Consider the following 17,079-nt stretch of genomic DNA (forward strand, 5'->3'; position numbering starts at 1 on the left):
CTAGCCATAATGCTCCTCTTCTTTATATGAGTGAGTCTATAGCCACATTTTAATGCATCTTACAAGTGACAGCAAGCTGGGAAAATGTCAGACCTCCCTAAACAAAGTAGTATCCAGACCTCTCGATTATTCACCTATTTGGCCCTACGTGGGTGCCAAATAATGTTTATTTTTCAAGTGTTTTTTCAGTTGCATATAAGAGTTATCACTTAAATTAAGTTGATACATCCCCAAGATGAAAAAGACATATTAGTGAAAGTAACAGTGAATTCAATCCAAACACATCAGCTGATGTTTCAAAAAACTGCATCAGGACTTATCTTTGATGGTTAAATACTCTGTATGATTGCTGTCTGATGTACCACCCAATCTACAACCATTCAAAGAAGGTCTTCCGAAGTGGCCAAAAAAGCCAAGCTTTTAAAGGTCCACACCAGGAAATGTCATAGTCATCCAATTCTGAAGTGTCAAAACAAAATATTAGTGTCTCAAAATGAAAACTTTCAAAAGGAACCCACTGTTCTAAGAAACCCAAAGTATGTGGTCAGAGAAAAACTGTATGTTCAAAGAAAAACAGAAATTCGATATTTAAGCTCTCAGGAACCACAGTCTTCAGACAGTAAATTCAATGTGAAGAAGGCAGCATGAAAAATGAACACTATGGCAATTCCTATGAGGCACCTCAATGACACAGAAAAGTAAATCTTCAAACGCATGTCCAAATTCCTGTCAGTGAGCCACCAAAGGAGCTATTGAATGGCTGTTTATCAAATAACTCTGATGTTCAATCAGCTGAGTGCACACAGCCCAAGTGGTTTTGCCAACATAGAACTTGACACAAGGGCATTGAATCAAATAAATCACCCCATTCGATTTACAGGTACTGGAGTGGCGAAGGCAAACATGGTAATCAGTGGATATAATGTATATGCACATTAAAACAGAACCCACCGAACAATGTCCACAAGGGTCATGCCCAGGAGGACCATTTGTAGGCAAAATAGTGCATGTGTAACAGAGTGGACTAGCATATCACTTAAGTTGGTGGTACATGTATAGTCAAATCCTTGAACATTGGATGTAGCTGTAATAAGTGCCAATGATTCTGTATGGATTTACATACTTCCCCATCTCCAGGGGAGTAAGGTAGGACACAAGTGAAATATTGTTTGAAGAGGTAAAAGAAGACATTCTCTATGTGAAAATCTTGTCCTTAAATAGGCTTTACGAGTGCAAGCCCGAGGGTATCCACGCAATAAACAATTAAACAAAAAATTGGCCTGAAGTTTAAAATCTTCAATTCTGGGAGGAAGTGACATCAGCCTCAGCAGATGGCTGCTTGACTCTTCAGCTCCACGTGGCTGGGGAATAATAGTGGTGTATTACTTAGCATACGACCCTCCCGAATCATAATTTTAGGCATAACACTCCCAGGATGACTATGGCTACCAGACGGCGGACGGTTGATTTACAGGAAACCTTGCGCCTCGGAGCACCTCAGCAAGCTCCTAGCCCTAGATCTCTCACACATTGACGTCTCCACGCCCAACTCAGCACTCCAATCCTGGTCCAAAATAACAGAATCAGTAGCAAATACACTATGTCCTCTGACAACTAAAAAGCTCAAACAAAATGCGTCCAAAAGACAACCCTGGTTTAATGATGAACTACGAAAACTCAAACATCTACTTCATCAGAAAGAAAATGGCGTAAAGCCCCCTCACCTTCCTCACTATCTGATTACAAATGCTCCCTCCACTTATACAAGAGCATTACATTGAAAACCAAAAGAGACTACTATGCCCTTAAGATTCACCACCTCATCTTCGACTCTAAAGCTCTTTTCACCTTCGTTTCCAGTCTCACAAAAGCTATCACTCCAGATATCCCAACCGACTTATCCCAGACTAAAGCAGACGAACTGGCTCTTCACTTCAATAAAAAAATCTCCGACCTCCTCAATCAGCTGACCCCAAACACTTGCACATCCGATAGCACATATCTTCTCCCAAACAAAGACATTCAGCTCAACTCTTTCGAACCCATCACCATCTCAGAGATACAATCGGTTCTGAAGAAAATGAAACCATCATCACACCCTTTTGATCAAATCCCTTCCAAAATGCTGCTTCTAATCCCAGATATTATATCGAAAACTCTAGCCGATATCATAAATTGTTCCCTGTCCCAGGGTATCTACCCAGACGACCTTAAAACGGCCTCAATCAAACCACTCCTAAAAAAAACCAAACCTAAATGCCAGCGATCCTAACAATTTCCACCCTGTTTCCAATCTTCCATTTATAGCTAAAGTTATGGAAAAATTAGTAAACACTCAATTATCTAATTACATAGAGGATCACAATATTCTGTCCCCAAACCAATATGGTTTTCGCAAAGCCGCAAGCACTGAAACGCTACTTCTCTCCCTCACGGACTTCCTCCTCTCCGGCATCGATAAAGGTCAAGCTTTCTTATTAATCCTCCTTGACCTTTCGGCTGCCTTCGATACAGTCAACCATCATCACCTCCTTCTAAAACAGCTGGCAAACATAGGAGTGACAGGCTCAGCACTGACTTGGTTCAAAACTTTCCTGGAGAACAGAGGATACAAGGTCAAAATTCATAATAAAGAATCCCATTACTTTCCATCCTCTCTAGGGGTTCCGCAGGGTTCCTCTCTTTCACCCACACTCTTTAATGTTTACCTGCTCCCACTCTGCCAACTGCTCACGAAACTAAACCTGAAACACTTCCTTTTTGCAGATGATGTTCAGATCATGATCCCTGTAAAAGAATCCATTACGAAAACATTAGAATACTGGGATAGTTGCCTAATAGAAATCAAACACCTCCTCACCAGCCTAAACCTAATACTCAATGCTTCGAAAACGGAATACCTGCTTATATCCCCGGAAAACAACAATACATCCTCAAAGCCACCAGCCCTCCTTCAAACCTCTCACGTAAGAGACCTAGGAGCCATCATGGACAACCGTCTCAACCTTAAATCATTCATCAACCAAACTACCAAAGATTGCTTTCAAAAATTACATATCCTTAAAAGAATAAAGCCGCTCTTCCACGCTCAGGACTTCAGAACAATTCTGCAAGCAATAATCTTCTCCAAGCTAGATTATTGTAACTCACTACTACTGGGCCTCCCAGCTTCGCATACCAAACCTCTACAAATGGTGCAGAATACAGCAGCCAGAATCCTTACGAACTCCAGGAGAATCTATCACATCTCCCCAATCCTCAAAGACCTTCACTGGTTACCGATCCACTACAGAATCATTTACAAATCTATCACCACCATCTACAAGGTCATCCATCAACATGCACAGCTCAACTTACAAATTCCCTTCAAAAAACACACGTCCGCCAGACCCATCAGGGAATCTTACAAAGAATCGCTTCAGGTACCACACGCCAAAACCTACCAATACAAATCTCTCTGTGTCAGAGCGTTCTCAACAGCAGGTCCACCTTTATGGAACTCCATCCCAGCTGACCTGAGACAGGAACCCTGCCTACTAACGTTCAGGAAAAGGCTGAAAACTTGGCTTTTTAAAAAAGCCTTTCCAGTCCTTGATTGAGACCTTCACCCAACACCTCAAACACTTTATCAAAAAATGGATTTAAATAAGAAACTACTCACTTCTCCGTCATCTCCATCACCGTGTTTTTAATGTCATTTGCTATACAAATGTATTATATTGGAATCGATTTTGCTACCCTGTAAATATTTTGCTGTCGGTTATCTCCCCCCCTCTCTTTTCTAGATCCCAGTTATTTACTTCCCTGTTTTATTGTAACTGTGTCACTCTCCTAACCATGCTCTTGTTACTGTGGTTTAAGTTCTCTCTACCTTACACACTTTGTTAAATGTAAACCGGTTTGATGTGATTCCTGTCATGAAAGCCGGTATAGCAAAAATAATAAATAAATAAAATTTGGCAGAATTCTCATATAGCGGTAATACCGAGACCCCGGCCTCCGGAGAAGAGGGCAAAATGGCACCGGGGGCTGCGGTGACGGGCGAAGCCCAGGCGGAAATGGGCACGGAGGCTTGCTCGATACAATAGGAGTTCCAAACCTGGTTCCAGGACATTAAAACTGAAATCATAACAGCTCTTAAAGTGGAAATTCAGGAAGCGATTGGAGATCTGCACAAGGAGGTGGAAGAACTAGGAGACCAAGTACATGAGCTGGAACAGGCTACGGAAGACCAGGTCTCTGCGATGACGCAGCAATCAAAAGAAATACAAACTTTAAAACAAACGACAGAGGATTTGGTCTCTAAATTAGAAGCCCTGGAAAATAGGAACAGACGAAATAATCTCAGAATTCGAGGAGTGCCGGAAGAAGAGGAATCGACTGGTTATGCTTTATTGGTCCAGGACATCTGCAAGGCCATATTGAATTCTGACCCCCCCTAAACCGTTTGATTAGGGGATCGCAATAGACCGAGCTCAATGCTCGCTGGGGAGCCTTATAATAATCAGCCCAGAGACATTATTGCCTGTCTGTACAACTATCCTATCAAGGAAGCCATCATGAATAAGGCAAGGGTACTAGGGAACATTTTGTGGAAAGGCACAAAAATACAAATTTATAATGACCTATCAGCCACTACCCTGCAATGACACAAAGCCATGAGAAATATTACAGAAACGTTGAGGGCAGAAAATGTCAGATACAAGTGGCTATACCCATTTGGGCTCCTTTTCAACATTAGCGACCACTTCTGCACTGCGAGATCCACCAATGTGGCGGAAACATTCCTGCGGCAGAAGGGCATCTAAGTCAAGAAGCAATCTGATGCAGGGGCACCCACAGCGCCTACGGAGACTATGCGATGGCAAAGGGCTGGCAAAGGTGGCAGGCGACTACGGAGGCATTCTAGAAGCAGTGCTCAAGATGGGAACGATAACACTTGAATTTGATGGAAGAACTCTCGCCACTAGAGTGGATCTTGATACACTATGAACAGGTTCTAGATCTCACTGGTATATATTTTGCTAACCAGTTCATCTGAGGGTTGATGATGTTATAGCCCTATTTCAATGCGAGACTGGTTAATCCTGGGAGACTAGGGCAATCAAACGCAGTTGCCCAGGAGGGAAATTGGGGAAGAGGGAGGGGTGGGAAAAGTGATTTATGGATGGATACACCACTTTTCAAGTTTAATATCTGAAAGCTGCATGGGGTGCTGTCATTCCTTCCTTTTAGATAGGGTGAGGATGGATACCTCACTTTTGATTGCGTATGGGGGGGTTGGGAAGTTTATACGGTAATAATACAGGGGAGATGGATCAATCTACATATAAATTACAATGTGCCCCAGGTCATGGAACTGACCTCATGGGTTTTGCTGTATAGCATAAGTAGTATTTCCAATGGCTGAGCTGAACTTAATAGCCCTCAATGTCAAGGGGCTTAATCATCCCCGGAAGAGGCAATTGCTGTTTGAAGAAGTTAAGACTCTTAGAGCCTCTCTAACTTTTATACAGGAGACATATTTACTTAGAAAAGATGAGCGCCTCTTGCGGGTCAGGGACTTATCTGCAGATCTTCTTGGCCTCCAACTGTGAGGAAAAGAAGAAAGGTGGAGTGGGTATTATGTTTGCCAAAGACCTACAAGTAGAAATTCTGGCCTGTAGGAGGGACAAGGGTGGGCGCTATATAGCCCTGGTGGTTCAATTGGATACCGCAGTAGTAACATTAATCAATGTCTATGCTCCCAATGTAAATCAGGGAGAATTTTTTGCCCAACTCGAACAATCTTTGAGTGACTTTATCCAAGGTCCACTACTGGTGGGTGGGGATTTTAATACCATACTGAACCCTAAATTGGATCATAGCAACCTACCCATGGGGGCCCATAAAGGACATAGACAACGTTTAAAAGCTCTCAAGGACACTTGGGGAGTGCAAGACATCTGGTGCGTCCAAAATCCCTCAGAGGGGGACTTTACTTTTCACTCTCAGGTTCGTGGTTCCTATTCCCGCATCAATATGTGGATAGGCAGCAAGCTATGGTGTGTGGGGTGAAAGAGGGCGAAGATTGGTGCCATTACCTGGTTGGACCACTCTCCCATTTTGGGGTCCTTTTGTTTGCAGCCAGACGAGCAAGGGAACAAGTACTGGAGATTGAGTAACACATTGTTTTCTGACAGACAGCTCAGTGAATCCTTACGGGAAGATATTAAGGAATATTTTCTCATTAACGATAATGGAGAAGTAGCACCAGGTATAGTCTGGAACTCCTTCAAAGCAGTTAGACATGGGAAATTGATTGCTAAAGCGGTAGCGCATAAAAAGCAGTCCCCACAGTCCCGCTTGGAGCTGCTGAGAGAAATAGGCCAATTAGAAAAGAGGCACAAAACATATGGGGGAGGGAAAATCTTACAGGAACTAGATAAGAAGAGGAATGAACTTATATTTATTTTGGATGGCGAGATCCACAGTAAGCTGGAGAGGTTCAGGCGCACTTATTTTACTGAGGGAAACAAACCAGGAAAACTGCTAGCCAGACAAAAGCAGATATCCCAGAGCCATGTTTTAAAGGTTAAGGATACTAAGGGAAAATATATCATGGATAACACTAGCATATGGAATAGATTTGTTCAGTTTTATCAGGAACTTTATACCAGTGACCACCCAATCTTGGATGGTGCTATTAAAAATTATCTGACAGAGGTTAATATGTCTGCACTGAGTGAAGAGCAATCGAGGGCACTAGATGGGCTGATATCCCAAGGAGAGATATTTAATGCTATCTCAACTCTTAAGCCTCATAAAGCCCTAGGGTTGGATGGCTTCTCTGGATTCTTTTATAATAAGTTTGGTGACCTCCTTATACCACATTTACAAAAGGTCTATAATGACTTATTAAACCACCTAGTTCTGCCACAGTCAATGGATTTAGCCGGCATCACTGTACTACCAAAGCTGGGGAAGGATAAATTCCTCTGCGGCTCCTATAGGCCAATATCTCTTTTAAACTTAGACTTAAAAATACTAGCAAAAATATTGGCCAGCCGACTAAACAAAGTACTTAATACACAGTGACCAATCGGGCTGTATCCCAGGGCGGCAGGTGGGGGATAATATTCACAAAATTGTCACCTTGATGTGGAAGGCTCGCCTACAAAAGCTCGCATCTGTATTAATGGTGGTAGATGCGGAGAAAGCCTTTGATATAGGGTTCATGGGGGATTCCCGTTTCAAGTATTGCAAAAAGTAGGCCTAGGGGAGAACTTTCGTACCTGGTTGACAGCTATGTATACATCGCCCAGGGCCTGTATTAAGGTCAATGGCTCATACTCTGATATTTTTGAATTGGGCAGAGGTACCCGGCAGGGGTGCCCCCTTTCCCCTCTTCTTTTTGCTTTGTTCATGGAAGCCCTTGCATCTACTATCTGGCATAATGATGACATCAAGGAGATAACAATTGGAGATGCCCAATATAAAATTTCGTTATTTGCAGATGACATTCTTTTCTCAATAGCCCACCCGCAGTTAACGTTGCCAATATTGGTGCGGGAACTTGACCGTTTTAGTGCGATCTTGGGCTTTAAAGTTAATATGATCAAGTCAGAAATCTTAAATGTCTCACTTGCTGAGGATCAAGCCGCCAACCTCCAGGCTCATTTTCCCTTTAAGTGGGCCTCCCACAGTATAAAATACTTAGGGATACAACTAGGGGCGGATTGGACGCAACTATTTAAATTGAACCATATCCCACTGATGGCAAAAACTGCTAAGGATCTGGCTATCTGGTGCCCATATACACTTTCATGGCAGGGAAGGGTAGTGGTTAATAAAATGAATGTGCTTCCAAGGTGGCTATATCTGTTCCAGACACTTCCAATAGAAGTTCCAGCCAAATTTTTTAAAATCCTTACTAAGGTTTTTCATTTTATTTGGCAGACATGACCACCTCGAGTAGCGAGGACGATATTGTGCCATCCCAAGAATCTGGGGGGACTGGCTGTGCCCAGTTTTTTCCATTATTATAATGCAACCCAGCTAAGAGTGGTCATAGCATGGTCCTCTTGTACTGTCCAGAAACAGTGGATAACTATTGAATGAACAGAAGCTAGAGGCACCACCTTATATAACAAACAGACTGTGGGGTCTACCAGTGAAAGACTAAGCACGTCTGGGCTCTAACCCCTTTACCTCGTTGACATAGAAAATCTGGAGCCGATGTAGGCTTACACTGACGGGACATAAAACGGTATTGCTGCTTCTGCCCCTGGGTATATATAAAGGGGGCTATTTTGTCACCACTTTGGGTAATACCGTCCATAAATGGCATCAAAGTGACATATGGTGTTGAGGACAATTAATAGATAACTCGAAGTTGATTTCTTTTGCTGACCTTCAATTGCAATATAACTTGCCTGACAATGAATATTTTCATTACCTCTAGGTGCACCATTGTCTTAAAGATAGCTTTCTAAAGGATCATGAGACTCGGGAGAGGACATAATTTGAAGACTTGTGTTTTAAACCTGCTGTAACTAAGGGGTTCATTTCCAAGATCTATACATGGCTATGGCTTCGGCCTAGTGCTCCTAGTCCCCATAAAACACAATGGGAGAGGGATTGGGGGTGTAAGTGGTTCAAACAACAATGGACACGCTGTTTTAGGAACAGAACTTTTGGCTATTTCGGTTAACATTGAGACTAATTATAAATGGGTATACTGCTGGTATCTTATGCCCCTTAAGTTAAGCAGAATGTACCCAACTAGAGATAATAAATGTTGGAGGATGTGTGCCATGGAAGGATCATTCCTTCATGTTTGGTGGTCCTACCCTAGGGTAATACCATTTTGGAAACGGATTGCTGGGCTACTTCTATAGATGACTGATTTAACCATTCCCTTCACCCCTGAAACTTATTTGCTGTCAGCCTATCCTTCAATATGGCCATCCTGTCTGAGGATTTTAGTTAACCATATGCTATGTGCAGCAAGCAAGAAATTGCAGCCCACTGGCGTAAGGAACTGCCGCCTACTGCAGAAGCGGTCATGAAAAGACTATGGTCAGTGCATTACTGGTATTATTTGATGGCCACCCAGAAAGACAATGTAGCCCATCACACTCGAATATGGGACCCTTTTCTATGTTGGTATAAAACATTTTGAGGTTTGGTACCCTTGGCTTGGATAAATATTTGGCAGTGTGGGTGAAGCTTTGGGAAACCCTTGACACTGGAAATTGTCAGATGATGGAGTTTGGGAATACTTGAAGGTTAGTTCCACAGCAATCAGCAAGGTTGAACGAAGATCCCTAGCGTGCATTAGAGAGGGGGAGGGAGGGTGGGGTGGGATATATGGGGATAAAATGTACCTTGGCTGAGCATGCCTCATGTATACGGATCATTGATCACTATTTATGTACAATGATGTTCTGTTTTATCATGTTGTGGTTGTGAATGCTATTGCCAATAAAAATTTAATTGAAAAAAAAAAAAATCAATTCTGAGCAAATCCACCATAATCAGAACAACTAACCAGCAAATTTTGCTTAAGACTTTGGGGATGTGCGCTATCAAATTACAGGTAGCTATTTCAAATAATTTGTAACCTATCATTAAAATCATCCGTTGTACCTGAAAATTGGAAGATGGCCACTGTAACCTAGATATTTAAAAAGTGATCCAGGGGTGGTCTGGGAAACTCTAGACTGGTGAGCCTCACTTAAGTGCCGGGAAAAATTGTGGAAACTGTTAGAATAAAATCACAAAACATTTAAATAGACATAGTTTGATGGGACACAGCCAGCATGCATTTACCCAAGGGAAGTCTTGCCTCACAAATCTCCTACATTTTTTTGAAGGGGTGAATAAACATGTGGACAAAGGTGAAAGGTAGATGTGGTGTATTTGGATTTTCAGAAGGCATTTGACAAAATCCTGCCTGAGAGGCTTCTAAGAAAACTAAAAAGTGATGGGATGGGAGGTGATGTCCTTTTGTGGATTGCAAGCTGGTTAAAAGACAGGAAACAGAGAGCAGGATTAAATGGTCTTTTTTCACAGGGGAAAAAGGTGAATAGTGGAGTGCTTCAGGGATCTGTGCATGGACCAGTGCTTTTTAATATATTTATAAATGGTCTGGAAAGGGGTATGAAGAGTGAGGTTATCAAATTTGCAGCTGACACAAAATTATGCAGCGTAGTTAAATCTCAAGCAGATTGTGATGAATTGCAAGAGGACTATGCAAGACTGGAAGATTGGATTTCCAAATGGCAGATGAAATTTAAGGTGGACAAGGGCAAAGTGGTGCATATAGGGAAAAATATCCTTTGCTGTAGTTACATTATGTTAGGCTCTATCTTAGGAGTTACCACCTAGGAAAGAGATCTAGGTGTCATAGTGGATAATACATCAAAAAAGCAAACAGAATGGTAGGAATTATTAGGAAGGGAATGGTGAAAAAAAGGATGGATGTCATAATGCCTCTGTATTGCTCCTTGATAAGAGCACATCTTGAATACTGTGCGTAATTCTGGTCACTGCATCTTAAAAAAGATATAGTTGCACTGGAGAAAGTGCAGAGAAGGGCAACCAAAATGATAAAGGGAATGGAACAGCTGACTTATGAGGAAAGGCTAAAGAAGTTAGGGCTGTTCAGTTTGGAAAAGAGATGACTGAAAGGGGAGATATGATAAAGAGGTCTACAAAATCATGAAAGGACTTGAACAAGTTAATGTAAATCAGTTACTTATTCTCTCAGATAATAGAAGGAGAGGGGGGCACTCCATGAAGTTAGCAAGTAGCTCATTTAAAACAAATCAAAGAAAATTCTTTTTCACTCAGCACATAGTTAAACTCTGGAATTCATTGCCAGAGGATTAGGTTACAGCAGTTAGTGTAACTGGGTTTTAAAAAGGTTTGGATAAGTTCCTAGAGGAAAAATCCATAAATGCTATTAATTAATAAGCAATAGTATGTTGTGATTTATTTAATGTTTGGGTACTTGCCAGGCTCTTGGGACTTGGCTTGGCCACTGTTGGAAACAATACTGGGCTTGATGGACCCTTGCTCTGACTCAGTATGGCATATCTTATGTTCTTATTTGAGTCTGTTTTCTATACAGCGTTGTACAAAATTCAGCCAAAGTTTTGTGAATGGTGAGATCCAAAAAGGATATCTGATGCTCTTCTATGGTGGCTGAAAATTTTAAATACAGGTCCATGGTGGCGACTTTTCACACTGCCACCTTCAAATTGAACAAAGTTAGATTTACCATCTGAAGACACTGGCCCCTGATGGCTTAAGTATCAACTTAGACTTTTTGGTTTTTCTTTGAACATACAGTTTTTTTTCTGTACATGTATTTTGGATTTCTTAGAACAGTGGTTTCCTTTTGAAAGTTTTCATTTTGAGATACTAGTAAAGTTATTTTGTTTTGACTGTTCGGAATTGAACAACCATGATGACAGTGCTGGTGTGGATCTTTAAAAGTTTGGCTTTTAGGGCCGGGTTGGCAGACCTCTTTGAATGTTTGGAGATCAGATGATACTGCATAATAGAGAGCAATGAACCATCAAAGATAAGTCCCCCTGTTTTTTATCTTGGGGATGTATCAACTTAATTTAAATGATAATTGACTATTTTATATGCAATTGAAAAAACAGTTGAAAAATAGACATTATTTAGCACCTCCTAGGGCCACATGGGTGAATGATCGAGAGATCCAGGCTACCTTTGTTTAGAGATGTCAGGCACATTTTTCCAGCTTGCTCACACCCATGAGATGTATTAATATATGGCTATAGACTCGCTCATATAAACTCTAGTGCTGTTCCTTTCTCTTTGGTGAGTCACTACTCCTAAGGACATACAGATTGGCTTTTTGTTCTTAATTTTCTCTTCAGCAAAGCAGATATCTATCATAAGGATCTGTAATAGGGCACTTGAAGCCACTGACCTTCATCTTTCAGGACATGGGCTGAAAAACTAGAGAGGCAAAAACAAAGGGTTAGATTTCAAAAATCCCAATCCATACTGCCCAGTGCCTGATGGACAAAATATTAAGAAAACTTGAAGAAAAAAAAAAAAAAAGGCAAAACCTATCTACTGACACTCAGAGGAGTGGAATCTTGAAAAGTGGGAGGTCCTGCATGGAAAAATATATTTAAAAAAATCAAATACTATGAAAAGTAAAAGTATAAGATAAATGTTTTTTATCTTGGGGGATGTATCAACTTAATTTAAATGATAAATGATTATTTTATATGCAATTGAAAAAACAGTTGAAATTTATAATTTCAGTTTATAACCAAGATATGCATTGGTTCTCCGATCATTTTAAATTCCATACATCAGACAGACCAACAAGAAAAATGCACCTGGCTAAACTCTCTATCCCAACACTCAAACATATAAAACATGTTTCAGCGAGAGAACGATCATTCACGATTGCTGGAACCAACATCTGGAACAAAATGCCCACAGATCTGCGCCAGGAGCCCTGCCATACGAAATTTAAACAGGACCTTAAAACCTGGCTGTTCAAACAAGCCTACACTTAATGAACATCTCCCCTTCAGAAACTACTAAATATGTTACACATACAATTATCGTTAACTCTCCAAGCAGACGACATACAATAACTCCATGTACATTCATTGATCATTACAATAACTCCAGCTACATTCATTGATCTAAATGTTTGCACTACTTTTACTTTTGTAAAGACTATTTCTGATCCATGGATCTATCCTAAAATACAGACTCCCAAGTTATATACATCTCCTGTTATATATTCCACTAACTATATATAATTGTATCATTATATACCCTTCACCTGTTAAGTACGTCTCCATTGTATTATATGATTTTAATTTGTTTACTGGTTTTAATTTATATCTGTTATGTTCCATTCTAAATTCATTTGATTGTAAAGCTTGTTGCTGAATTATTGTTCATTGTAAACCGAGGTGATGTTTTTTAACGTGCCGCGGTACATAAAAAATCCATCCATCCATAAATGAATGAATGAATGTATGTCTTGAGAGAAAACTGACACAATAGAGCTCTCCGGAAAACTTAGAACTGAGGAGTACACGTGACATGGGTCATTCTGCATATGCTTGGTGGAGCATGCCAAACACTTCTAGAAGCTTTTGTATAATCTTCCTGCACTGGGCTCCATTGGATATCACCCCTTGTGAGGATGTAATATACTACATGTCTTTGTAGAATGCTTCATTGCTATCATCTTCTACCTTGTGTGGACTAAAGTGCACAAGTTGTAGACCACACCACTTTGTTTCTTTTGCTCATAATGGGCTTGTGAATGCAATGACAAAATGTACCATTTTGAAACAGTGATTCCTAAACCAGCTATGCAAGCAGATTTATCTTATGCATGTTCATTGTGAATATCCTGAAAACCCAATGGCAGAGGCCTTCAATCTCTTTCCATCGTGGCCTGCAGGCTGTCCTCCCACCAGCAGGGGAGTTTGGGGAGCAGGCTTATCTGCAGCTGTTTCTGCTTTCCCCTCTGCAATAGAAAGTGCAAGGGCCCTGTTCACTTGCCAGATTTGCTGGCCCCATGCAGTTCCAATTGCAGGGGCAAGCCAAAAGATGAGAAAAAAGCAGCACTGGGTAAGCCTGTTCAGACTGCTCCTATTCCAAGACATGGCGGGGGAGGGAAAGGACAGCTGAATGTGCCATGGGGTGTGGAGGGAGAGGAAGAGAAGAAGATGAAGGCAGGGAGGGGGAGACAGCCAAGATGATGCCAGGGGTTTGTGGAAAAAGATGATGATGCCAGGAAATGAGGGAGAGGGAAGGTAAGGCCAGAGGTGGACAGAAAGGGAAGGGAAATAAATGCCCAAGGGTGGAAGGAGAGGGAAGGTGGTGAGGATGCTAGGGGGATAGGTGGAGGAGGATGATGATGATGGAGTACAGAAGAGAGGCAAGGTGATTATGCCAATGGGGGGAGGAGAAAAGGTGGAAAAAGAGGGGATGATAGAGGGAGAGAGAGGGAAGGTGATGATGGGTGTGGGTAGCGAAGCAAGGTGGAAGAAGGTGATAATGCTAGAGGAGGGGGAGAGGAAAGGTGTTGATGCCAGGGGGTGAGGAGAAAAGGTGGAGAGGGAAGGTAGTGATGATGGGGAGAGAGAGAGAGAGAAGGTGGTGAGTGTCAGGGGGAGGAGGGGAGAGGGAAGATAAAAAGTAATGATGGGGAAGCTGGTGGTGTGCCACAATGAAATGAACTCTGTAGCTGTGTCGTGAAACAAAAAAATGTGGGACCCACTGCCTTAGATGAGCATCAAAGACCCTCTAATTTTAGTGCCATGGGGACATCTCCATTGAGAGGTATAAGGCCGTTATGTGGAGTTCAGTCTGTATCGATCAGGGGTAGGCAATTCTGGTCATCTACTGCCACAAATGGATCTGGTTTTCAGGATATTCAAAATACATTTACAAGAGATATATATTTGCATACAGTGGAGGTAATGAATGCAAATATATCTCATGCATATTTATTATGGATGTCTTGAAAACCAGACTCCTGAGATAGTAACATCCCACTATTGCCTAGAGCAATGGTTCTCAGGCCCGTCCAACCAGTCTGGTTTTCAAAATGTTCATGATGAATATACATGAAATTAGTTTGCATATAATGGAGGCAGTGCATGCAAATTCATTGCGGATATTCTGAAAACCAGAGTGGCTAGATGTGTAGCCCAAGGACTGAGTTGATAAGCACTGGCCTAGAAATACAGCTTGCTGGTGGGCTCAAAAATCCCTTCCCATTGGCCTCGGAGAGGAGTACAGCTTAACTCTATCCCCTCAATTTTATTCCATGTAATACCTCAAATGTAACTCATCTTGAGCTCAGATTTGGAAATATGAGTAACCAAATCCAAAATTCAGATGTTAACCTTTTTTTTTTAAAAGACAAACAAAATTATTTTTCCAAACAAAAATATTCTCCCATCAATTTGTGGTTCTTACTGTTTTTCAGATTTGCTTGAATGTAGCCCTTTGCTAGGAAATCCCATTTGTGTGACACTGTGAACCTACTTGTCTTCACCGAAAAAGTTGCTTATCTGTAACAGGTGTTTTCTCAGGACAACAGTTTTAAAAGTTTTTCTATTTCTGTTTTTGTCATTTCAGGTATGGTTTGCTCAGTAATGGTGTTTGGTTATATTATTCCTATGCTTAAAGGTTCACGGGTGAAAAAGTCAAGATATCCCACCAGCGATCAAAAGACTAAGTAACTGCTAATAATGAAATTAGAGATTAAATAAGAAAAGGTGCATCAAAGCTGGACTAAAACAATGTAGCATGAGGCAGATTTCCTAGACATCCACAACTGCTGGCAGGTCTGCTGAAGAAAATATTTAGTATGGATAGAATTTTCTTTCAGGTTTCCGAAGGATAAGGACTTCAGCTGTATTTGCAAGTGCTGAAATGCCATGAAACGGGGTACCAAGATATTGCAGCATGCAGTCCCTTCTAAAGTCCAGTAAAATCGGAGAAATGCAGAAACAAGGTTGGATCCATCCAGCTTCACTGTGCACTAATTGGAGACAAGGAGTTACCTTAATACATTGTAGTACAAATGTTATTGACAGAACAAAATATAAAGGATGCAAATTGTTTGAAATCTCATGTTGTCAACTCTGCTCTTCTAAGGTTACAAGCAGGCCTAGGTTTCAGGATGGGTCACAGTGAATATATTTACATACCTCGTCCAGGAAGTAGGTTACTTTGCATGTTTCAGTTATGCAAAAAGTGAGACCTGTTTGTGGCCGTCAAGAATCTCTATTATAAATAAGCAATTTAACAGTAGCTAAATTACTCCTTTTTTTGCATCAAGTCATTTAAAAATTGCAGTTCTGTTCTTTGTAATGTAAAATATTTTAATTACAATTTTGAAGTTTTAAACATGTGATTTCATATTTGATATTGAAGTTTTTGATTAGCCTTGAATTTAGATTTTTACAAATTAAACTGTTAGTAGAAGAATTCAAAATTTCTATGGTCATAAATTTGGATGTATATGTGAAAATAGACTGCCACTTCAAATTGACTTAGAAATGTTGAGGCCAATATTCAGTAGGCTGTTTAGTGGACAAGTTAACTTGTCCCATATATTCAGTAAACATCCTTCTGCATATTCTTGTTTAACGTTATCCGGCTAACTGTAAAACCTAACCGCTATGTTTGAATGTAGCCGGTTAGGTTTTAAAATTATCTGACCTTGTGTGACTAGATATCTGCCTACTGATCAGAATATCTTTAAAATATATCCGGGTAAGTAGCATTGTATCAGTATTAAAAAAAAAAATCAAAGCCAGCAGCTCCCATCCTCATCGTAAATTGCAGTGTCTCACCAAGCACTTCTCAAATACATTATTGAGCTTGTTTTCACTGTAAAATTTCTAGCTTCACCCCGCTCCCCTCGAACTTTGGAATCCCCTTCCCTCTGTCTCAAACTGTTAGCCCCCCTCCCCCTCCCCACCGTGACACATGGGAGCGTGGTTTATGTATCCAGCGCTGCCTATCAGATACAGCAGTAGTGTCACTGGGAGCAGGTGAGTGAAACCCTCTGTCCCGACAGGGATGATGGTCATTGGGGTTTCAAGGGGGTGGCTAATAAATAGCTTGAGACTGAGGAAGGGGGTCGCAATAGAAATTTTACTGTGAAAACAGGAAAAGGGTGAGGTGGGGTGGAGAGATGGCCCAGTAATATATTTGAGGAGTGCTGGACGACAGTACAATTTCATGATGATGGGAGCTGTGGACTTTTTTTTTTTTTAATACAGATACAGAGCTACTTACCCAGATATAAGTAGAAAGTTATCTGGCTAACCTAGTTGGATATACCCAATATTCGGCTAGGTTAGCGTGATATCTCAGCCCCTCTCCATAATGTCTCTAAAACACCTTTTTTTTTATCCAGCTAAATTATAGCCAGATAACTACTTATTCAGCTATAATTTAGCTGGATAAGTGGCTGAATATGCTACATTTGCTTTTTAGACAGATAACTTTTGAGTTTGTCTGTCTAAATAGGTTTTGATTATGGACCTTGTTAAT

The 17,079-nt window shown here is 41.0% G+C and overlaps 1 protein-coding gene across 2 annotated transcripts in view; it reads left to right on the top strand.

Moving 5' to 3' along the window:
- The window catches only part of AQP11 (aquaporin 11), a 42,026-nt gene extending 25,662 nt beyond the window's left edge, over nt 1–16,364 (top strand). The window contains exon 3 of one of the 2 annotated variants that reach the window (XM_029602182.1): nt 15,151–16,364. In XM_029602182.1, coding sequence (XP_029458042.1) covers nt 15,151–15,254 — 104 coding nt within the window. In that variant the 3' untranslated portion in view covers nt 15,255–16,364. Of the gene's footprint in view, nt 1–8,443; nt 9,327–15,150 lie in introns of those variants that run through there. The other variant, XM_029602183.1, reaches the window with a different exon arrangement.
- Nucleotides 16,365–17,079: the final 715 nt, after the last annotated feature.

Source organism: Rhinatrema bivittatum, chromosome 5, assembly GCF_901001135.1.
Source record: "Rhinatrema bivittatum chromosome 5, aRhiBiv1.1, whole genome shotgun sequence".
NCBI classification, from domain to species: Eukaryota; Metazoa; Chordata; class Amphibia; order Gymnophiona; family Rhinatrematidae; genus Rhinatrema; species Rhinatrema bivittatum.